The sequence below is a fragment of the Terrapene carolina genome, unplaced genomic scaffold (genome assembly GCF_002925995.2).
Source record: "Terrapene carolina triunguis isolate 2854851 unplaced genomic scaffold, T_m_triunguis-2.0 Scaffold69, whole genome shotgun sequence".
In the NCBI taxonomy this organism is placed as follows: domain Eukaryota; kingdom Metazoa; phylum Chordata; order Testudines; family Emydidae; genus Terrapene; species Terrapene triunguis.
In genome coordinates, this window is record NW_020664420.1 from 9,476,137 (window position 1) to 9,500,852 (window position 24,716).

General features: G+C 42.8%; 1 protein-coding gene across 1 annotated transcript in view; it reads right to left on the minus strand.

Annotated features, from left to right (window-relative positions):
- ACAA2 (acetyl-CoA acyltransferase 2) overlaps positions 1-24,716 on the minus strand; it is a 28,871-nt gene that overhangs the window by 1,396 nt on the left and 2,759 nt on the right. The window contains exons 2-9 of the mRNA XM_024199616.2: positions 20,126-20,292; positions 17,849-17,977; positions 13,748-13,864; positions 12,600-12,747; positions 7,338-7,513; positions 6,147-6,276; positions 3,842-3,912; positions 370-524 (exon numbers count right to left, since the gene is read on the minus strand). Coding sequence (XP_024055384.1) covers positions 370-524; positions 3,842-3,912; positions 6,147-6,276; positions 7,338-7,513; positions 12,600-12,747; positions 13,748-13,864; positions 17,849-17,977; positions 20,126-20,292 — 1,093 coding nt within the window. The remainder of the gene's footprint in view (positions 1-369; positions 525-3,841; positions 3,913-6,146; positions 6,277-7,337; positions 7,514-12,599; positions 12,748-13,747; positions 13,865-17,848; positions 17,978-20,125; positions 20,293-24,716) is intronic.

Here is a 24,716-nt window from a genome sequence, read left to right on the forward strand (position 1 = left end):
GGAGGAGTATAAGACAACAGGGAGCAAACAGTGAGAAATAAAAGGCCTAGTCCAATGCCCACTGAAGTGTAGGGAGTCTTTGTATTGACTTCAGTGGGTTTAGGATCAGACCTAAAGGGAGCAGAGACGATTGGAATGAGAGTAGGAGGAAACAAGAGTGGAGTTGCGGAACCCTGAAGTTAAGGACAACGATGTGAAGTGATGCAGTGAGAGACGGGAAGCCAGTGAAGGGATTCTAGAAGGGTGTTGAATGGCAGGAGAGGAAGAGGCTTTTACAGCTATACAGTGTCCAGCCACAACCCCTTGTACTTGCATCAGCTTTGCAAACAATGTTGCGTGTTTTATCAAGAGCTTCAGCTACATACACACCTTAATTCATGAACCAGATGAGCAGTGATCCTTGACCCTGATGCTCCCAGGGGATGACCTAGAGCAATGGCACCTCCGTTGACATTGGTTTTTTCAGGGTCTAGGCCCAAAACTTTTTCAACTGCCAAATACTGAGGAGCAAAAGCCTCATTGACCTGAAAACAGCAGAGACACAATCAAAATGTAGATGCTTGACTTTCCATCAGAATTCACATTTTTAAGGATCTCTTTGCAATTGTAAGTTGAAGATTTTTATTTGTTTAAATAGAACATGGAGCACAGGTCTATGACAAAGCAACAGTGTAAGATTCCCCTTCTCATTCCACCAAGAGACCTCAAACCAGACCTGCAGTAACAATCTCCAGTGAGTAAGTGGACAGTTCAGTCTTCAAAGCCAATCAATCCACAGCTTCTTTTAAACACAAAAAATAAAAAAGCCAGCGGCAATATGGATACCTGCCTTTTAGGATTGGATCAGGGCCACTAACGTGTTTCCCATATAGCAGTAGACAGCTATCAGAGGGTAACCACTTTTAGTCACTACTGACCAAGGGCTGCATTTAAAAATCAGTACCTTAGCATCTCTGTTGCCTAAGAGAGCATGTCACTCCTAGACAAGTTATAGACTACAGGATGTTTTTTAATAAAGGAATTTTAAGCTCCTGAAAACAGGAGTTTAGAGGAAGCACTGAAAGAAACTTAGTTAAATGGCCAATAACAGTCATTGCAACAGCCACATTCTAGGCTTTCCTTTCAGTCCATCATACAGCGAAGGAGAACCTTCTAGATTAAACGCATCTCATTAGATTATTAACCTTAGGGTTACCATCCGTCAGTATTTCCCCGGACATGTCAGGCTTTTGCATCTCTAAATAGCCATCCAGGAGGAATTGGTAACAAGGTTAAAATGTCCAGGGTTTTTGCCTCCCTCCCTCCCTTCCATGCAGAGTGCGGCTGCTGATTCGGTGGCTTGGCCGATTGAGCTGCTCCCATTGGCTTCCAGCAGCCAGAGCCCTCCCCTGCTCCCCCCTCCCTCTGTCCGCAGCCCTGTGTAACACACAAACCGACCCACCGGGCAGCGTGTTTTGCAAACACGTGGAGCCAGAATGGTAAGGGGAGTCCGGGGGGGGGCAGTCAGGGAGCGGGGGAGTGTTGGATGGGTCCTGGGCCTCCACCTGCCACCCCCCCCAAGCGTTTCCCCCCGTGGGCCCCCCCCAGGGCCGGCTCTAGGCACCAGCAAATCAAGCAGGTGCTTGGGGCAGCAAAATTGCAGGGGCACAAGAATCCAGCATGGGAGCTGAGAACCAACAGGGAGCCCTGTGAGCTGTAGTTCCTTGGTTAGCTCCCTGCCTATAGAGCCAGCCCTGGAGCAGGGAAAGAACTACATTTCCCAGCATTCCCTCGGCCGCAATTAACAGGAAAGGGAAGGCGTGTGGAACTGAAACCTCATGCTGCAGCTTGCTGTAAATGGTAGGGACAGAGCCAGCTCTAGGTTTTTTGCCGCCCTCCCACCCCAGCCCTGGGCTCCCCCCGCACCCCTGTGTTGCCCCAGCCCTGGACTCTCCCCTGCCCACACCCCCTGCTGCCCCAGCTCTGGCCCCCACCTGCACCCCCCTGCTGCCCCAGCCCTGGGCTCTCCCCCCACCCGCATCTCCTGCCCCCCCGGCCCTGGCCCCTCCCCCCCCCCTGCACCCGCACTCCCTGCTGCTCCAGCTCTGGCCCCCACCTGCACCTCCTGCCACCCCAGCCCTGGGCTCTCCCCCAAAGAAAGAATTAGGTGGACTAAATGGACATTGCACCTCTCTATCTGAAGCCTAGCAAGGCAGGTACGTGGATCCCACTAGAATTTAAAATGAAAAGTAAGGGAGGGGAGGCTCTACTAGACTGGGCAGCTTTAGATAAAGTACCAGGCACATAGGAGGATTTACACTTCTGAGCCATGGAAGCAGAAATTGACTTTTCTTTTCCAGATTTAGCTAATATTCAGAAAGGGAATCCAGCACCTGCCTTCCAGATTTGAACACCCTCAAAATTCAGGAGTGCTCAAGCTCAATTTGGGTAGCTGTTACTTCATTTCTCCCAAATCAAATATACTGATCCACTGTAACTTGCTGTCGAAAAAGTAGAATAAATTGAGCAAGAAATGCTTCCCAGTGGTTATTAGGACTGGAATTGCTATTTTCAACAGCCATTGCTTTTTTGTAATTATTATTATTATTATTTTAAGTTTTAGTTTTATTTGTTTAAAAGGAAGACAGTGCTATTGCATTGGCAAATTCCCCATAGAAACAAAGAATGGAACAAAAGAATAATAAAGGCACCTCAACTTTTCCTCATTTATGTAGGACAGTCTTATAATATGCATCCAGATAGCCTTCAATAACACAAGCTGAAAATTGTTCCACTTTAGTGCAGTTCTGTAACCATATGGGAACCAATCCTGTCTGTGTTCTGTGCACATCCAAAATTCCTGCTGAATGACCCGCCCTGGGAGCGAGTTACCAGTGACCCAGGGCTGGGGCGGCAGGAAGGTGCAGTGGGGGGGGTGGGGGAGGGGGCAACCAAAATTTTTTTTTGCTTGGGGTAGCAAAAAACCTAGAGCCGGCCCTGCTCCCTCCCCCGCCTCTTCCTTGCCTGCTTGCACTGCCAGAGCCAGAGGCAACTGCTGTCTGCTGCCCCCGGGTCCTAGCGTCCCCCATCCACTAATAGGAAGACAGGCTGCCCTTACCTTGCCCTTCCACCCTAGCCTCTCCAATGCCCCAAACCCCTCAGCCCCAGCCCTCATCCCCCCGCACCCTAATCCTCTGCCCCAGCCCTGAGCCCCCTCCTGCATCATGAACCCCTCATCCTCAGCCCCAACCCTCATCCCCCCGCACCCTAATCCTCTACCCCAGCCCTGAGACCCCTCCTGCATCATGAACCCCTCATCCTCAGACCCACAGCCCTCACCTCTGCATCCCCTCCTATCTCCAAACTCCCTCCCAAACCCCCTCCCCCCTTCCCACACACCCCCTCCTGCCCTCAAACTCCCTCCGAAAGCCTGCACCCCCTCCCTTTGCACCGCCTCCCACCCCCAAACTCTATCCAAGAGCCTGCACCCAGCACCCCTCCTGCACCCTAATCCCCAGCCCAGGACCTGCACCCCAGACCTCCTCCCCACACCCAACCCCCCTCCCAGAACCTTAGGCAGGTGGGGGGGGTGGTGGGTTCTGGGCACCACCAAAAGTTCTACAACCCTGCCACCCATGCGAGTGGATAAGGGTCGGGACAGTCAGGGGACAAGAAGCAGGGGAGGTTGGGGTTCTGAGGGGGGCAATCGGGGTGGGAAGTGGGAGGGAGTGGATGGGGGCGGGGCTAGGGCGGGGCTTCCCCCCCCCAGTGTCCTCTTTTTTGATTGTGGAAATATGGTAACCCTAATTAACCTACTGCTCCTAATTAGATATAACCTTTCTGTCCACACTGCTCTCCTTACCTCTACCAGATCCATGTCTTTCAGGGAGAGTCCTGATTTCTTCAGGGCCTCAGTAATGGCAGGCACAGGGCCTATTTCAAAATTATACAGACATGAGTAGCTGAAGAATTTTACAATAAGCATTTAAACTATATTGTACATGGGATAGGCTCATCAAGCCCCACCCTGTGAGTGCTCATCAGGTTTCCCAACCTATTGTGGGCCCCTAGTAAGCATTTGGTGGTTTGTGACACCCTAACCAAGTGTCTTATTAAGCAATTTGAGGGCTCCAAAGCACAAGAACCCTTAGGAGTGGCTAGTTGGGAACTTCTTCAACCCACTATCCCACAAGCTTAAGAAGCCTCATTACTGCCTTCCTCTACATCCACCCACTCCTTCAGGCTCTTACTCAACACACCATACAGCTCTCTAGCCAAAATGGGGCCTGCCAGCTTCTTGCCAATCCAAATGAGGCCTAACACTACCTGCAGTCTTCAGGAGCTCCACGAGGCAGCTGCAAATGCCCCTGATCTTCTCCCCCAAACCAGTTCTTCTCTCCAGATATACAAAGTACATTAATAAAGACAGACTTTTTGAACTGTGGTGAACATGTGTCTAGTTGTGTGTGTCACAAACTGGGGGTCCCCTCACTGCATTTGTGGTAGAAAAATTGTGGCTCAGGAGATGCAGGTCTAAGCTATAAAGTTTGAGGTCAGTGAAAGTGACTTTCTGGTGGATATTACAGGGGGCGATGGTTTAAAAAAAAAAAAAAAAATCACCCTTCTAATGAAACTCAGCTACAACCTAATCTAATTGAATACACTGGGGGAAATTAATCCAAAACACAGAGAGACAAAATCCAGAAAGATACTTGAAAAACATAAATGTTAAGGGAGAATTTGGACTACTAGTGAAAAGCAAATTAGATAGGAGTTTGCAATGTGTAGAGGAGAGGAGACAAATTATTTTTTATACAACACTGGGATGACCTCCCTTAGAATAGTTTGAGGACTTCAATACTAGAAAGATGTTGGCAACTCAAAGAATATTATTAAAAGCAACAAAAATGAATAAGGGACTGGAGAGAGAGGTAAGTAAAGAATAACTAAGGCCCTTTCTTTTTGGCTTTTACCAATTTTTAACAAAAATATTCCCCGATTTTACAAAAGCTATTATTCAGTATTTACCAACTTTCACCTGAATTTTGGACCATCCAACTGCATGAAAATACTGGTTATGTTAAGAAAGTCTAACACACTACATTAAGTAGACTCATTTATTAACATAAACACTTCTTAGTGTAAATGCAAGGCTGTTAAGTAAGACAATGTAGTGGAAAACATACACACACACACACACGAATGTGTGTGTATATATATGTGTACACCTCGTTGACGTACAGTTCATGAAATAAGTGACAGCATAAAACTTCTCTTATTTTCAATACTCACAGTCTCTATTTGTTGCTTTTTTAGGTCTACCCGTCCCCCAGTATTAACCCAATTATTTACCAAAAAAACAAAGTTAATTTTTGTACCTATTTTCATTTGTTTAATTTTTGTAATAAAAACCACTGATATATTTCCACAAAATATTAAATAAAGTAAAAACCAAAACCAGGCCTGGACAATAAACCGAATAAAGGGCCTGATTCAAAGCCCACTGAAGTCAATGGAAAGATTTGGACTTTGGACCAGGGCCTATGCGAGGATTTTGCTCGTGCATATGTGTGTAGGAGTGTTGGACATATCACCACACACCTGATAATATACACAGTGAGTGCCAAGGAAGGAAATAATTGTTAGTCCTCTAATGGGAAAAATGGGATGAAACCAAGCATGGGAAATTACGTTAAATATCTCAAGCAATATCCTAGCTAGCTGCCAAACAGGCTCCCAGGAGAACTGGGAGAAGCTCTATTTACTTGAGTCACTGAACACTAGCCTGGGAAAAGCAGGGCAGAGAGTACTGTAGGGAACAACAGAATGTGCGGGGGTATTCACCTCCCATATTGAAATACTTTATGTTGTGTCGTTTTCTGAGATGGGGCTCCAACGAGCGAATCCCTTTTCTGACAGAGCTCCTCCTACCCCTAATGGTCAAGGCCCAGCACTGCAGATGTCATTCTTTAAGCCAAAGAGATCAGTGCCACTCTGCAGTCAGATATAGGAGAGACTTGACAGCAGTCTACCCTATAATAAACAACTCACATAAACTGTTCCTCCATTGCTATCAGGCTCAGTACAAAGCCCCCACAGAACTCCCAACACAAGAATACTTTCATATTTTTTCATGCTACCAAAAGTTTTGCTTCACTGCAACTTACCAATGCCCATGATGTTGGGGTCACATCCAGATGCATGATAGGCTACTATTCTAGCCAGTGGAGTGAGGCTGTGCTTTTTAAGTGCCGCTTCACTGGCTATGACAAGTGCCCCAGCTCCATCACATACTCCCTTGTAATACAAAAGGAAAACATTCTCAATTCACTAATTGCACAATCATTTTATGCCAGAGATATTCATGTAAGAGGAACTTGATGACAACTGTTTATTACACACATTAAATACACAATTCTATTCTTAAAGGTCAGTTTGTTCTAAATAATCAAATTCTTTTCTTATTTTGTGGCATTTGAAAATTAATACTAGACATTGAGATTTTATATATTTCAGTGTTTTAAAGAAAGTAAAATAGATTCTCGGCCCTGTAAATCTATTTCAGATACTTTAAAAGTCAATATGTGGATTGGGGTCATCATTAACATTTAATAATTTTTCAGGGCTGTTAAGGGTGCATGACACTTTACAAACATTTGTACCATGTTTTCCCATCTGTGCTGTGTGTTATGCAGGAGGTCAGACTACCTGATCGCAGTTGTCCTTCCAGCCTTAACAAATCTACTAGTCTCGAAAATTTATGCCAAAAGATAGAGTACCTAATGTCACGCTGCTAAGCCCATAGGCTGCTCTATGTTACATCAGCACTTGGTTTGGCCTACAGATGACCCAATGATCAGGGTCCTCCACAAAGCACAGCTCAGCTGAAGCCAGAGATCTAGCCCATGACTCCTAAATAATTTCAAATGCTCATTGTCCATAAAGGAAAGAACAGCAGCTAGTCCCAGCAGAGTTCCACACAATCAGTGCAAAGTCAAATCTGCAGCAATACTGATTCAAGGCAGATGAGAAAGTGTGGCTGTCTTGTTAAGTGTGATGGTACCAGCATAATGCTGGCAGCAGTGGCTACTCTACTGCATTGCGTTTCTAGAAGAGAGAAGGCAACTGAAGACTCATTCATTGTAGGGGTGTTGACAAAGCCACCCAGGCCCAAGCTTTGTACTGCAATTTGAGTTCCAGAATCAGAATTATTTTTTGCAGAAGCCACCCTTGGCAGCCCAGTAACATCTCTGCAAGCGAGAAGTACGGTGAAGAAAGACTATGAGAATCCTTGGCATCTACCGACATATAACCCTTCTCAGATCAAAATTCTAACTCCTTATAGTCCACAAGCTCACCGAAGCATTCCCAGCAGTGACGGTCCCATCTTTCTTGAAGATGGGAGGGAGCTTTCCCAGCTGTTCTATGGTGGTTTGGGGTCTAGGATGCTCATCCTGTTCCATAGCCTGTTTCCCTTTCTTTGTTTTTACTTCAATTGGCGCCATCTCAGCATTGAAGTAACCAGCATCCTGAGCTGGAATAGCAGAAAAAAATGACAAGAATTATAATTAAACAGCAGCAGGTGACTGATTAGTGCCGGCAAACATGTATTTTCATTTGTAATCAACTTTACACTTGTCTATGTAGGTATTTAGAGACTTTTTTTCAGACTTTATTTATTCGATTTAAATTGATTTTTTAAAAATTGGGCAAAAGAATGCAAACAGTTTTAATTTTTTACAGTGAAGAGTCACCCAGTTTTAAATTTGAGTGTTTCAGGCTTAAATAGTGATTCTGAAGTTTACAGTTAAATTTGAACAGTACTGAGTGGATATGCACTAGCATTTACATCTCCAATGTACATTCTGTCCTGGTGTTGGTTCTACATCTGTATGGCTTGTCAGAGAGTTCAAAAGCTGCACAGTTCACTGAGACAAGAAGGGAGAAACACGTTGGGCCAGATCTTCAGCTGGTGTAAACCAGTGTAGCTTCTTTAAAACTAACGCCAGTTTACACCATCTGAGGACCTAGCCCCTTAACGTCAGCAGTATCAGTGTGGTGCAGAATGTACGTTAAACAATACCCCAGACAATAAAAAGACAACCCTTCAGATTGAACTCCAAGACATTTACATTTGAGGAAGGTCTGAAATAGTCTTATCTGATTTAATCCTAAAGCTACTGTCCCTGTTACTCCTGGGGGAATTCTGTTCCACTGCACAATGCAGAATTGCTGCAGAATTAATGTTCTGCGCAGAATTTCATTTTTCCCTGCAGAATTGGTGCCGCCACTAGGGGCCGCTGGACCCAACAGAGCCCAAGCTCTCCAGCTTGCAAATACAGGACACTTGCTGCCCCGGGGGGGGGGGGGGGGGGGGGGGGGGGGGAAAAGAGAGAAGGAGGGAGAAAGAGGACTGGAGGGTTCTGGGCAGCTGCAGTTCATCCTGAAGAAAGGAGGCAGCATACAGGAAACTCCATACAAGCCTGGGACCCAGCATCAGGCTGTTTCTCTCCCTCTCTGGATTCCTGGGCTTTAGGGGATGGGGGTGTCTGGGCTGGGGGGTGCCCCATGGCTGGGCTCTGGGGGTAAGGGATGCGGATGTCTATAGTCCCTAACACCTCATTCAGTAAATTAAAAATAAAATCACCTTATAGAGGACTAGTTTGACCACTATGCAAAGAAGATTGGTGTGGATTATGGTATTATAGCTAGAAAAAAACAAAAAACTTGACTGGTCAGGCACAGTAAGTTATCCTTGAAAATTGGTAGTACTTTTCTTGGGAAAAATTTCGTGACCTGGTCACGTACTTATGTCCTATACTGAAAGGCTTCAAAATGAGCCATTCCAGTCTGCTAGGTAGACAAATTCTTTTATAAACAAATTTAGAAATACCAATATACCCAGTAGACTGGATATAGAACTGCCTGAGACAGATTTGCCCTCAATATCCTGACAAATCCAGAGGATTCTTTTTATATTTCAGATACATGATACTTGAGTTACACATTTTTTGGATTTGTTGTTTTTAAATTTCTGTACTCTATTGATCCTGCAAAAAGTTATTCATCTGATAAACTTTACTGTCTTAAGTGGCACTTCTCAAATGAGTACAGTTACTTACGTGCATGAGTCCTTACAGATCAGGTCCTAAAATTATTATTATTATTAGGGCTGTCAAGCGATTAAAACAATTAACTGTGATTAATTGCACGATAAAAAAAATTAATCATGATTAATCGCACTGTTAAACTATAAACACAATATCATTTAATTAAATATTTTGGGATATTTTCTTCATTTTCAAATATATTGATTTCAATTACACAGAATACAAAGTGTATATAGTGCTCACTTTATTTTTATTACAAATATTTGCACTGTAAAAAAAACAAGAGAAATAGTATTTTTCAATTTACCTAACACAAGTACTATAGTGCAATCTCTAGCATGAAAGTTGAACTTACAAATGTAGAATTATGTACAAAGAATAACTGCATTCAAAAATAAAACAAAGTCCACTCAGTCCTACTTCTCGTTCAGCCAATCTCTCAAACAAGTTTGTTTACATTTGCAGGAGATAATGCTGTCTGCTTCTTGTTTACAATGTCACCTGAAAGCGAGAACAGGCATTAGCATGGCACTGCTGTAGCCGGCGTCGCAAGATTAGTGCATCTGGCATGTAAATAAGATTCATATGTCCCTTCATGCTTGAACCAGCATTCCAGAGGACATGCAGCCATGCTGATGACGGTTTCTGCTCAATAACGATCCAAAGCAGAAAACGACGTATGTTCGTTTTCATCATCTGAGTCCGATGCCACCAGCAGAAGGTTGATTTTCTTCTTTGGTGGTACAGGTTCTGTAGTTTCCGCATCAGAGTGTTGCTCTTTTAAGACTTCTAAAAGCATGCTCCCTACCTCGTCCCTCTCAGATTTTGGAAGGCACTTCAGATTCTTAAACCTTGGGTTGAGTGCTTTAGCTATGTTTAGAAATCTCACATTAGTACTTTGCGTTTTGTCAAATCTGCAGTGAAAGTGTTCTTAAAAAGAACATGTGCTGGGTCATCATCTGAGACTGCTATAACATGAAATATATAGCAGAATGCAGGTAAAACAGAGCAGGAGACGTACAATTCTCTCCCAAGTAGTCCAGTCACAAATTTAACAAACACATTTTTTTAACGAGCGTCATCAGTATGGAAGCATGTCCTCTGGAATGGTGGCTGAAGCATGAAGGGGCATATGAATGTTTAGCATATCTAGCATGTAAATACCTCGCAATATGGGCTATAACAGTGCCACGCAAACACCGGTTCTCACTTTCAGGTGACATTGTAAATAAAAAGCGGGCAGCATTATCTCCTGTAAATGTAAACAAACTTGTCTGTCTGAGTGATTGGCTGAACAAGAAGGACTGAGTGGACCTCTAGGCTCTAAAGTTTTACACTGTTACATAACTGCACTCAGAAACAAACAAACAAAAATCTACATTTGTAAGTTGCACTTTCATGATAGAGAGATTGCACTACAGTACTTGTATGAGGTGAATGGAAAAATATTTCTTTTGTTTATAATTTTTACAGTGCAAATATTTGTAATAAAAAATATAAAAAGTGAGCACTGTACACTTTGTATCCTGTCTTGTAATTGAAAACAATATATTTGAAAACGTAGAAAAACATCCAAAAATATTTAATACATTTCAATTGGTAGTCTATTGTTTAACAGTGCGATTAATCGTGATTAATTTTTTTTAATCACCATTAATTTTTTTTTTAGTCAATTGGGTGAGTTTACGGAGATTAATTGACAGCCCTAATTATTATTTTAGACTAGACACGTTCCTCGTACAGTCATAACTTCTTCCCCTGGCATTATTATGGCCTCTAGGAGACAAACTCACTATTTGCAGTACGTGTGTGGGCTTTAATAATTTTCCCAAAAACAAACCTCTCTGCACTGAGTGTTTTCAAACTGCTCTCTTTCTCTCATTTATATTCAAAGTAAAATAAGTCTTGTTTGGATGAATAATGACAATTAATTTTTTAAACTACGGAATCATTTCCAGAAAGTAGTTGCTTTATTGTCTTGTTTTCCTTTTTAAAAAAAAAAAAAAAAAATGCTGGCCCAGTGGAACAGGAGCACGTGCAGAACGTAACTGAGCTCTTGGGCTTTGTGGGTTCAATCACTGGGAAGAATATTGGCTTCCTTACTTACAGCAAAGCATTGGTACAGTTACCAGCAATAGATCTGTACCACCACCAGCAAATAGGCTATCTTTTCATCAGGCAACACTAAGGGAGCTATTTGGTAACATGGGAGAGATAGGGGGGAGGGATAGCTCAGTGGTTTGAGCATTGGCCTGCTAAACCCAGGGTTGTGAGTTCAATCCTTGAGGGGGCCACTTACGGATCTGGGGCAAAATCAGTACTTGGTCCTGCTAGTGAAGGCAGGGGGCTGGACTTGATGACCTTTCAAGGTCCCTTCCAGTTCTAGGAGATGGGATATCTCCATTAATTTAATTTATAACGATGCTTTGTATTTCTAAAAGCACTTTCCACCCAAGGATCTAACAGCACTTTATAAAGCACTGAGTTATGCCTCACAACGCCCCCTGCAAAGTGGGCAATTCTGATTTTACAGATTGAGAAACCGAGGCAAAGGGGATGTTAAGTGCCTTGGCCAAGGTCACAGGGCAGGTCAGTGGCACAGCCAGGACTAGAGATCAGAATTATTTCCTGACTGCCAGTCCTGTGCTTTAACCTCTATGCTCCATGAAAGCACTAATTAAAACAGGTAATGGGTTTATAGCAGCAGACGGAGGATCATTTGTAATGATGCAAAATCTGCTGAAAAACAAATGTTAACAGGACAGAGTCAACTTAAGATAAATGAAAACAATATAATGTCTACCTGGAAATCTTTGACCTACTGGTGTTACAAGTAGCTACTAAAACAACTAATTGAAAGAGATTACAGCATTAAAAAAGTTTTTCTTCTGTGGACATTTGATAGCATTTTGTGTATATCATCAGTGCAGTCCCAATCATGCAATGGGATCTGCTAGAATAGGCTTGAGAACTTGACTCTAGCAACTTCCATTGGTGTTTCAGAATCGTAGTTACTCTCGTTTGTGCAGGTTTTTCCACTCAGGGCTGGTACACACTAGCTCTTACTTCGGTATAACTTAAATTGCTCAGGCGTATGGAAAAGTCACTCCCCCAGCGACGCAAGTTACACCGACCTAAGTGCAGGCGTGGACAGCGCTATGTCAACAAGAGAAGCTGTCCTGCTGACAAAGCTACTGCCATTCGTGGTAGTAGAGTAATTATGCCGACGGGAGAGCATCTGCACTAGCAGCGCTACAGCGATGTAGCTACATCGGTACAGCTGCGCCGCTGTAGTAATTCTAGTGTAGACTAGCCCTCAGCAACAGAGGAATAAGGCACTTTTTTTTTTTAAAAAAAAGGAAAAAATGTTAAATTAAACACACAAAAATTGCCAGAGGAACTTGGGGGCAGGTGTACAACCTGAAACTACTTTAAATTAGTGCTTTATAGTTTGACTGGATTTGAAGTTGATGATGTCCATTAAACTTTTAATTCTCAAAGTTTACTGACCAGCTTTCCATCTCTGCTGTGTTTTCATTGCATATCGGTCACAGTCCTCTCTCGAGATGTTATATTTTGCAGCCAGATTTTCAGCTGTAATTGCCATTGGGGTATTAATGTGCTGGTCCGTTAGGCCTGCCCACAAAGAGTCTTCCATCTGCCAGAAACATTATTAAAGGGAAAGTCTGATGCAGAATCAATATTACAGTATTAGTACCTCAAGATATTCACCAGTGCTTTAGAAGTTATCCTTTAAAAAAAAAAAAAAATCTTGGTCACTAATTATGTTTTAAAACTTTATCCAAAACAGGTGCATGTGAAAAGTACTTCTGTGTAATTGGCTACAAGAACTATAGCAGAACTGAAGTGACAATGTACACAAAGAAAACTGGTGAGATCAACAATGCGACAGAGCAAAAAGCTTCACGTGCAGTTCTTCCATCAAAAGGGATTTGGGAAAAATAGCTGTGTGTGTCTTTCAACAATTTCCAAATCAAATATTCTCAAGTAAACTGCCAACCCTTCAAATACTGAGCCGGGGCTCGGCTGATATGTCTTCACTGCAGAGTTACCTTGAGTTATCTACACACCAGTTTCATCTCTGGAGTGAGAGTAGCCACACTACAAAACAATACTTCAGTTGCTGTATTCACTTAAGTGTGATTCTCACTCATGTGTGCCATTAAGACTTCTGGGAACACATCTCATAGTTCTTAGGGCTGCACTAATTTGCACTCTATGAATTCTTTATCAGAGAAGTGTGTGAGAACTCATCTGTCCTTTCTGGATCCAAGGAGGGAATCGCGGGAATGCAATGGAAGACTATCAGAAAAGGTTTTCAATTGTGTTCAGTATTTTGAAGCAATAGATCAACTAAACTTAATTCTGAAAGTTTAGGAGTTAATGGATGATGTTTAATTCAGTATAGGTATTAAAAAATAGTTCTGGAATAGTTAGAAAGCTGGCAGTCTTAACAAAAGCTTAGCTGGATCAGACTGACTGTTTTGATAAAACTGTTGTACATTAGATAAAACGCCTCAACATCTGAGTCTGAACCTAATCCACATTAGTTTTGATTACAAAATTATGGGTCCAGTATTTTCTACTGCTCTGTGAATGAGACTTAATTAAAAAAAAAAAAAATCACATTATCAGACCTTGAGATCTGTTCCGAATTTGGTTCCAAATCGAATGTTTCGGACGATGTACGGAGCCTGGCTCATGCTTTCTGATCCACCACAAAGAACCACTTCTGACTCGTTAAGGCAAATTTCCTATTAAAATAATACAGATGCATCATGTGTAGGTTTTATGGTATTTTATTTTCACAGACAACAGCAATTGCTTCAGTAACATATCTTGCCAATTAGAAAACTAGGTGCATAACTTAAGAAATAATTCATGCTTATGCTGTACTAATTTTCTGACAAGAATCTTCAAAAAGGTGACGCCTTACCAAGTGTCACCCACCTTCCGCATGGAGACCTGCTAGGTTTCAAAGTCCTTCAAAGCCTTTCAGCAGGGTCTGTCCCTCTTGTTTAGTCTCATGTCAGTTCCATTACGATCCTCTACAGTACGCTGCCCACTTAATACAATTCTTAAGACTAATGAAACAGCACAATTCTCCGGTCAGTGAGGTACTATTACACCAATTTTATAGAAAGGAGGGTGTGGTGGAGAAAGAGCAAGTGTGAGAGAGAGAGATCAAAGCCAAAGTTTTCAGAAGTGGCCTCTCAGTTTGGGTGCTTAGCCTGAAACGTACTGGACTTAATTTTTCAGAGATGCTGAGCATCGGAAGGTGCCACTGACTTCAGAGTTGTGGGCACGCAGTACTTCTACAAAAATAAAACAAATAAAGTCAGGCCTTATGATTCTTTTGTGGGGTCCCAAAAACACTGGCAGCTTTTGAAAACTTGGCCCAAGTGACATGCCTAAAAATCACACAGCAAGTGAAAGGCACAGCCAGAAACAGAACCAAGGAGTCCTGATTCCTAGTCCCTTGCTCTGACCATCAGGACACACACTGGCTCCTCAAACATTTTGCTACACTGATTTTTAATTGAAGAGGAATATTTTTAAATCTACAGTGGAATCTCAGAGTTATGAACACCAGAGTTACGAACTGACCAGTCAACCACACCTCATTTGGACTTGAAGTATGCAATCAGACAGCAGTAGAGACAAGAAAAGCAAATACAGTAAAGTATGGTGTTAAATGTAAACTAGTAAAAAAATAATAATAATAAAAAAAAGATTTGACAAGGTAAGGACTTTCTGTGCTTGTTTCAATTAAATCAAGATGGTTAAAAGCAGCATTTTTCTTCTGCATAATAAAATTTCAAAGCTGTATTAAGTCAATGTTCAGTTGTAAACTTTTGGAAGAACCATCATAACGTTTTGTTCAAGTTACAAACAACTTCCATTCCCAAGGTGTTCGTAACTCTGAGGTTCTACTGTATTACATAGTGAGCAGAGTTGAAACTATTTTTATATTAATTCAGTATAGACTATTATTAGCCAAACATCAAAAAAGTGTATTACCAGGATTGTATTTTAAATTGTGCAGCACCTTTCTGGCAGGGAAGGGAAGCACCTTGTAAAACAATGTTTGTGCAAGTCTTGTAAAAGTAATTGTGGTAGAGGTTTTTTTGTAGTAAATAATGGACACCTTCGTAAAAAACTCCATGAAAGTAAGAAAATTTGGACGTCACCTTATAATTATAACCTTACTCTCTGCATTCAAACTAATAAATACTCTTGGGTGTGTCTATACTAGAAAGATACATCATGGACCTCAATCAGAATAGATAACCTCAATGTATCTTTCTAGTACAAAGCCAAAAGAGTGTGTTATGACCTGTTTCAAGAATTATAACCTCAACTTTAAAATTTTCTTAATCTTGAGGAATTTGTTTTTGTGGCAGAATTTTTTCAAACTGACATTTATTTTTTAGCTGTATGATTACTCAAAGCTTGCACAAAACACTGTTTAATTTTATAAGGTGCCTCTCTTCCTTAAACATCACTCTGCACAAACAAAATAAAATCATGATATGAAATGTTTCATCCTTGGATAAAGGAAGGATAAACTGTCTTGTTTGACCAGTAAAACATAATTTCACTGCTAAAATAGTGGAAGCCAAGGTGGACCTTACCAGCTTCTTGAACTGAGAGGTGTACATCAAGGTAGCTCACCTCAATGTATTTTTCTAGTGCAGAGAAAACCACAGTGGGTACAGTGAAAGGTCCGCTTCTTGACTGTGACAACATGCAAACTGTTACAAAAACAGCTGTTTTTGTTATAGGAATGGAAAGGAGGTGGACTGCTGTTGTTAAAAAAAAAAAGCGTTACATATATGGTGAACTTCATATGTGAATTCCTATCAGGGCACGCACTGAACAACTGTCTGTCTAATTAGAAACTTTTGGAGAAGAGGCAGATTGTCTAGCGGTTATAAAAAGAGGAAGAGAAGTCAGGAGATCTGAGTGCTATTCACCAGTGCTGTTCCATTAAACATATTGTGACTTGCAAAGTCATTAACTTCTATTTCCATTAGGCTCCCTTGCTTTAAAATGAGGATACTATTATTAAACTGTTTTTGTGAAGTGCTTCGAGATCCTTGGAGGACAGACATTTTAGAAATACAAGTCACTGCTGTCACAGTTCCAGGGTAACTGCACCTTTGACCCCTTTGTAGTATCCCCACTCGGGTCTCACGCCTCTAGTCATCACCTCTTTCGTGTTAAAGAACATGTGTTCTTCTCCCTCTTGCCTGGGAATTTAAGCTGCAGTTTCCTCCTTCAATTCACTGTGATCACCTTAAGAAGCTTGAGTTCAGTATTTGCTGTCCTGCTCTATCCCAAGGGCTACTTCCTGAATTTACCAGTGACCAACCAACCTTCATACAGCAAAGTAGTCATTTGAAACAAAAGCATTACAGAGAAAATGTATCTTGAAAGCAACAAACAGCTTATATGCATGCCTTACCAGGTGTCACCCACCTTCCGCATGGAGACCTGCTAGGTTTCAAACTCCTTCAAAGCCTTTCAGCAGGGTCTGTCCCTCTTGTTTAGTCTCATGTCAGTTCCATTACGATCCTCTACAGTAGGCTGCCCACTTAATACAATTCTTAGTTCTTTGTTTGCTGGGCCTCTTGAACCCAATATTCCTCAGGAGGTGGTACTTTTACCCAATTGTTTACCAGTCTAGGGATTTACATTAGTTACCCCTCAGTGATTTTAGTTCCCGCTAGTTCACTCATGCTAGGTGGACTTCCCCATAGTCATTGCATTGCTTGTCTTGTTTCAAGAAAAAAGTTAACTGTGTCACACCCAACGGGTAACAATACAAGGTGAAAGGGAAAATGGAGTCACTCTCGTTCATAAAAACATATCAGAAGTTTCTCAGTTCTCCACGGTGCTAGCTATTTCAGCTACCCAAGTGGGTACATCAGCAGAAAGTGTGAGAGCTAAAAAAAACTCTGAAACTTCTGAAGCCCAACCTGCTTCTATTGACTCAAGTGGGTGCAGGATCAGGCTCCATGACGAAGAGAACAGAGTGCATCTGCAACACAGCTGAGCTTTATTGAGGTCAGCTGACTTGGGCTCGTGAGGCTAAAAATTGCAGTGTAGACATTTGGGCTTGGGCTGGAGCCTAGACTCTGGGACCCTCCTGCCCCTCGTGAGGTCCTAGAGCTTGGGCTTCACCCCAAGCCTGAACGTCTACACAGCAACTTTACAGCACTGCAGCCTGAGCCCCGTAAGCCTGAGTCAGCTGACCGGGGCCAGCCACAGGTGTTTAAGAGCTGTTTAAGTACCCTTAATTTTGTAAAAGTTGCTGCTTTCTCGTCCCCCATCCCCTTCTCAACTAGCCCTAATGAATTTCTTTTACACTAATTATATCAATGTCTTTAGAAGGTTGAACTCTTGTATGCAACACCAGAGCTCCATGAGAAATCCCTATAAATATGGAAAGTTAAGCAAACACATTTGATTTTCAGTTCCAAGGCACTCCAACATTTACTGCAAATGCACCTTTAAATTCCTCCTTAAGATACATGTTTATTGAGATGCTCACAAGAGATCACTTACTGATAATAGCCGAACACCATCACGGTATTCAGCAGAGAGCCATTCTTCAGCTAATTCAAACCCCCAGCACTTGTTTCAGAACACATCCCCTCTCTCACTACAGCAGTTTGATAAAAGCTATGAATAATATATCATTGTAGCTCATATACAGAGAACAAGTATTGTACCTGACATCCATTGGCGATGGACTGGAAACCAGAACCACAGAGTCTGTTGACAGTAAGGGCAGGAACCGGGATAGGAACTCCCACACGCAAACCAACATGCCTTGCAATATAAATAGCATCTGAGGAGCTCTGTAAAGTGAAAAAAACAGCCGCATTTGTAAACCGCTAATTTACTTGGACAACAACTGTTTCAATCAGCTCAGAATAGGATACCTAATACCTCAGGTAAATGTTAGTTCTGGAGGACCCGATTCCTTGACAATTATAAGCCACAGGAAGCATTTATATGGTTTCAAGAAATCTCTTCCCAAAGTATCTCCTGAAGGCAGGTTTCTGAACATATTTCAAAGAGAGATCCTTTCCCACCAGAGCTACACATCAGCCTGAAAATGGTACTGCAGCTGAAAAGTTTCAAGTGAGGTATCGGGGGTAATAGTAACTAATTCCCTCCACTAACTGATGATAACCACACACTCAGTAGGGTACCTGCTGACAAAAGCACCAAATCCTGATTGGTGACCATCAATAACTTTAACTGGAGTTGCAGGTACTAAGAATGCATCAGAAACAGGACCAGAAAAAGTGAGTAATGAGAAAAAAGAGCATCTATGTTCAGCAAGAAGGTAAATGTATTGATTTATATTTGCTTTGTGTGAGAGTAAAGACAACTGATAGGGCTTTTTAAAAAGCCCTAACCCATTTGTATAGTAAAATCTCATTTCCTAAGGAGGTTTTTAAATATGAGTGAGTTACCAGCCATTGCCCCACTGCTGTTTGATGATCAAAACACCTGTACATAGACTAGTAACATTTAGGGCCAAACCCACAATAACTTCCATCAGAACAAAGAGATCTATTAGTGCAGGGGTCGGCAACCTTTGGCACCCAGCCCGTCAGGGTAAAGCTGCTGGCGGGCTGGGCCGGTTTGTTTATGTGGAGCGTCCGCAGGCACGGAGCCCCTCAGCTCCCACTGGCTGCGGTTTGCCGTTCCCGGCCAATGGAAGCTGTCGGAAGCAGTGGCTAGCATGGCCACATTTTGATTCAAGACAGACATTTGTCTCTTGTGGGGAAAAAAGAAAGCTTGATTTTGGCAAGACTACCATTACCACTGGTAGCATGGCACTGTTCTTTGTACACAAAACAGCCTGAAATTTGGATGCACTGATTTATCTATGATTCTATCTAGACCATGCTTATAAAATGGGATGAAACCAAACAAAACTGTTCAGCTGCTAACTATAGATGACAAAACACGAGTATCAAAGGGTAAAATGTATATATGGTTGGCAGTTATTAATGGGAGAAGAACAAAGCAAAGTTTATTTATACTTCATGACCATTCTCTGGTCTCGGCACTCTTGGAAAAAACAGTCACCGGCCAGGCACAATATTTTTAACACTGAGGGTAATTAACTACTGGAACAAATTACCAAGGGTTGTGATGCATTCTCCATCACTGGCAATTTTACAATCAAGATTGGACGTTTTTCCTAAAAGACATGCTCTAAGAATTTTTTCGAAGAACTTCTATGTTATACAGGAGGTTAGAGACTTATACAGGAGACTAGACAGACAGTTGTTCCTTCTGTCCCTGGAATCTATAGGTTGAAGATGAAAAAGATCCTAATAATGCTTAGTCAGCCTGTCCAAAACAAAGCTAGTGATCTAGCATGTGGGTAAGTACAGACTACTGCATTGTAAGCAACTGTGCCTTGAGACGGTAAGCTCTTTGGGGCAAGGGCTTGTTTGTTGTTTCATCGACCCATCCAGGCCACTAACTTGCCTGATGCAATCTATAAGATATTACATTTATTTTGCATTTCTTTAGAGAATTTCTAGGGTTCTCAGGTATTATAAGCCCCAACCTGTTACATGGTCTCCAGCAAAACAGCAATGAACTAAAACCCAAAGAAAACAATGTTTGTTTGGTTCTAACTCTGAAGTCATGGACTACTAAGAAGAGCAGTATACCTAGGGGCTTGAAATTCAATGAGAATACAATCTGTTTTTTTAATCAGATTGTATTTCACAGAAAGACAGGTTTACCCAGTTTAAATTATCCTGGTCCCAACAAGGTCAATGGAAGCATGGTCAGCCCCTTAAACATAAAAGAGAATCACTTTATTATTAATACTTTGGATTTCCAGCCCCTTGATTTATTTTTTGGCTCATTCAACAACAACCAATTGAAAAACCGATGCAGTTATATGTAGAAATGCATTAGAGAAAGGTGTTCAGCAAGTAACTAGGTAGCAGCAATTATTCCCTCCTACCAACCTGCATGACATTACCGACAATGACACTGTCAATGATCTCAGGGGAGACTTTGCCAGCAGACAGTGCAGCGCGTGTAGCACATTCAGTCAGGTCAGTGGCTGTGAAGTCCTTGAGCAGACCTCCATAAGTCCCAAAAGGTGTTCGCTTGGCTGAAACAATGAACACACCTAGAACCCAAACAAGAAAAATCCATAGGTTTAAATTAGGAAGAGGATGGACAAGATTCATTTGATTTTCTTGAGTGAGATATGGATCAAATCTGTGAGGAAGAGAATGGACATTGAAGAAAGAGATGTTTCAGGTAAATAGCAGAGGTGGATTACATCAGTGGTTGTCAAGTTTTTTCCATTTGTGGACGCCTAAAAATTTCAAATGGAGGTGCAGATGCCAGGGGTCCAAGGACCTCAGGTTGAGAACCACTGCATTACATCACCCAGAGGGTCAGTAAGATTATCAGTAACGGTATAGTTACTATAAATTTACATCGGGCTTTATAAACAAAGAAAACATGGTCCCTCCCTAACCTGAGCACCTTACAATCCAAGATACACCAGACACAGCCTGGAAAACTATTTTAGAGAAGGAGGCACGTGTGAAATGAATAGTCAGGAGGAGAAGCTAAGAAGGATTCCATGAATAAGTGTTTTTTAAAGAGAAATTTAGAGGAAAATAAGGGAGCTTGAATGTGCAATAGACAGAAATTGTCATATCAGATCAGTCCAGTGCTCCATCTAGTTTAACGTCCTATTTCTGACAATGGTCAGTACCAGATACTTCAGAATGTACAAGAAAGCCCAAAATGGACAACTATAGAATAATCTGCCTATTGGGGAAATTTCTTTTTAGTTGCCATCAGTAAATTGTTGGCTTAGACCAGGAAGCAGAGAAGGCAGCCTCTAAGCTGAAGCCAATTATTTTAAAATCACCTCGTTTTTTTTAATTTAAAGGTTTTTACTTAAAAAAAAAAAAAAAAAAGCAATTCCCTCATCTAAACATGGTTTCTGAGGAAAAAAAATTCACATTAAACCTCAGCTGATTGCATGTGCGTGCATCTCATACAGACCCACACACAGTGAAGAGAAATAGCCTAACTTTAATTTTCTATATCACAAATGGAACATACATTGATAAGATGTAAAAACTCTCTGCATCTAGGTGAAAAGTGACTAGGAGCAAGCCACCAACTTTTACCCATAGCTACTTCCTCAATTTCTCGTCTGGTGAAGGGTGCTTAAGGTATCTAAACGTATTGCCACACTTGCCATAAGGTATCTAAACGTATTGTAAGAAACTTTAAGAGGATGTATGAAGATGTCGTAGTGTGCAAAAATGACAGTGATTGTTCCTTAGGCCAGTATTTATCCTCATGAATATGTCAAAGCCTTCTTCCAGAGTCGTGCGTCATCTGTTACCCTGAAATGGAAAACTACCTTCTGTTTCTCCCACTCTTTTTATATTTTTGGAGCCTACAATGCTTGTGATTGTAATGATGGCTATTGTAAAAGAACTGCCACTTTAAGGGAACTTTCTGAACTGACCAAAGTTCAAGCTTGCCCACTTCGATGAGGATTGGATGTATTGTTGGAAACTGAGACATCTGATATCCCTGATTTGCTTGGAAGACCTTCTGGGAGGTGCCATAAGGCAGAGCATGCTAGAATTTCAACAGTCAAGACAGACATTAGTTGGGATTCCAAAAGGTGAAATCAAAGGAGCTAGAGACCTAAGTATCTTGGCAGAATTGACAAAGATTTTTAGGCACCTAACTTCCATTGATTTCAGTGGGGAAATAGACACCTAAATGCCTATGTGAATCCCACTCATTGTGTTCTTTTGGGCCCCCATGACACTTCTACTTTTCAGGACCAGCCTTATGGAAGGAGATAACACAGACTATGACAGGCCACGTCAGCCTGTCCAGCCTAAATGCTTGGAAGACCCTACCAGTTTGTGGTACTGACCAGCGATGCCATATGAGCATCAGTAAAAGTTCATGTTGGCAAAGGTTCCAACAATAATTCTCTAAACAAGTCCTGCTTAAAAAATTACAGTATTTAACTGTTTCCTTGGTTTAGTGAGAAGTGTCAGCAAAACCAAGAATTGAGAGCTGTTGTTTAACTATTGAATTACAAATAATGTATTCTGCCCTGGGCACTGGGGGGAAGCAAATAGGATAGACATTTAAAATTCAGGAACTTCAAGAAGGAGACTCAGTTTACTTTAAGGCCTGAGAGGTAAGCTAGCTTGGTTTTGATTTTAAAATTTCAACCAATTCAGTTGATTTCTTTACCACAGGCAAGGTCCTATAAGGGGGGTTTGGAATTAAAGGACAACTGCATTCTTAGGTTCGTGGGGTTAGGATTTATAAGAATTGACTATGTGCTGTACTGACCTCATGATTTGATTACTGGCAGTAATAATTTGACATAACTAATTGGCAATTTAATTCAGCATCATTATTAACTCACTGATTGGATTCCAGTTGTGCCCTTGATTTGATAACTGTACGTTTACATTTTAGTTAGTTTAGTAAGAGCTTATAGTAGTTGGCCTTAGTGATATGTTTATTTGAACTTAATTTTGCTAGTTTATTAATTTTAATAAAACTGTACAAAAAAAGTACACAGCCATTTTTTCTATCAAATTAGCAACTTGGGCCAGAATCCTTGAGAACTAATGTAAATTAGTCAATTTACTCAAGAGCCTACTTGACTCTCTAAATTAAACCTTGTCTCTCACGCATACCCTCCCTCCACACCAAACACAATCCACTCTCTACAGCTGGTAGAATGTGGCTGATACCATCTGAACTTTCAGAATTTTGTGATGAGCAAAGTGAGTTCAATCATCATCAAAACAGGACAGACTGATTGGCCTCAGTCATCTTTCACTGCTCAGGAGTTCTTTATGCATTTTGTTGAGAGGTAAAAGAAACACCCTCTGATTTATTGCTTTCCCTCATGGACATTACGAAACATCTGAAGTCATTACTATTTTCTGGGAGAGGAAACTAGAAAACAGCAGACTGACCTAAAATGTATAGAATAACCGTGGATTACTGACATCCTCACCGAGCATTCTCAAACACAAAAGCCCCATACATATCTTTGCACAGAAGGACTCCTTATCCAAACCCCATGTTATGAATAGAAATGATGGAAAGTTAAGGAACCATAAGAACACTTGGAAAAATCTTGTGCCAACACAGGAGAATGAGGATGCTGAATTAATAGGGTGACTATACATCCTGTCTTGGCCGGGGCAGTCCCTTTATTAAGCCCTGTCCTGGCCGTCCTGATTTTTTTGGCAAAAGCGGGCATTTGTCCCATTTGCTCTTGCCAAGTGATCAACTAGCATCAACTATGTTCTGATTCAGCAGAGCCCACTACAGACTGATCCCACTCAGGAGGAATAACATATTGAGGAGGATAGCATTTCACAACTGAAATCCTGCGCTACAGTTACGCTGTTAGCCAGGCTGTAGTGAGCCGGTGCGGCTCCCCGCCGCCCCGGAGGGGGAAGAGACCATCCGAAGGCCGGAGTGGGCGGAGCTAGGGAGCTCAGAGCCCGCCCCCCCAGAGGGTCAGGCGGCGACCCAGAAGTATAAAGGCTCGCCCTCAGAGCTCAGGAAGGCCCCAGCCGCTGGAGAGACCAGACGTCTCCAGCCTAGCTCGTGGGAAAACTCCACGGCCCAGGGCAGCCACCAGGAGCCGCCGGGCCTGCCCTGCGCCCGCTATCCGGAAGAGCCGCCGGGCCTGCCCTGCGCCCGCTATCCGGAAGAGCCGCCGGGCCTGCCAATCAATTCCTGCCCTGACGAACCCATGGTCCTGGATCCCCCCAGAGGCCGACACCAGGACCCAGGTAGGCCCCGAGGGGGAGTGTGGAAGTAGCCTGGGGGCAGCCAACCCCAGTCTGGCTGCAGCACTGCCAGAGCCTATGTCAGTGTGTCGTGGCCAGGATCCCCACTGACTAAGCAACGGGTCTTCTGCCGCTGCTAGGGCCCCGGGCTGGGACGCAGTGGAGTGGGAGGGCCTGCGTCCCCCCTGCCACCCAACCTGTGGGTGGCAGTCTCCCCCTCTCCCAGGCCTTTTGAGGCTTGGGGCCTACTGTTGTTGCTCAGCCCTGACTGAGGGCTTGAGTTCCTGACTTTGCATTATTGCCCGCCCTGAGCAGGGCCGGGCTTACCGTGTTCTTCCAGTTACAGCAAGAGCTGCCGAGGGAGACCCCACGGCCGGACGAATTTCTCTAGCTCACCGGTGTGTAGTGAGCCGGTGTGGCTCCCCGCCGCCCCGGAGAGGGTCGAGCCCCGGCAAACTCTTGTACACAGGCACAAAGCTAAACCATAACAATAATACTTATTTGTACTCTGGCTGAACCTAGGGCCCTACCCATGGAACAGAGCGGAGCACCAATACTAAGCACTACACTAGGGTTTCTCAAACAGGGGTCGCCGCTCGTGTAGGGAAAGCCCCTGGCGGGCCGGCGTGAGCCCCGTCCGCAGGTCCGGCCGATCGCGACTCCCACTGGCCGCGGATCGCTGCTCCGGGCCAATGGGAGCTGCTGGAAGCGGCGCGGGCCGAGGGACTTACTG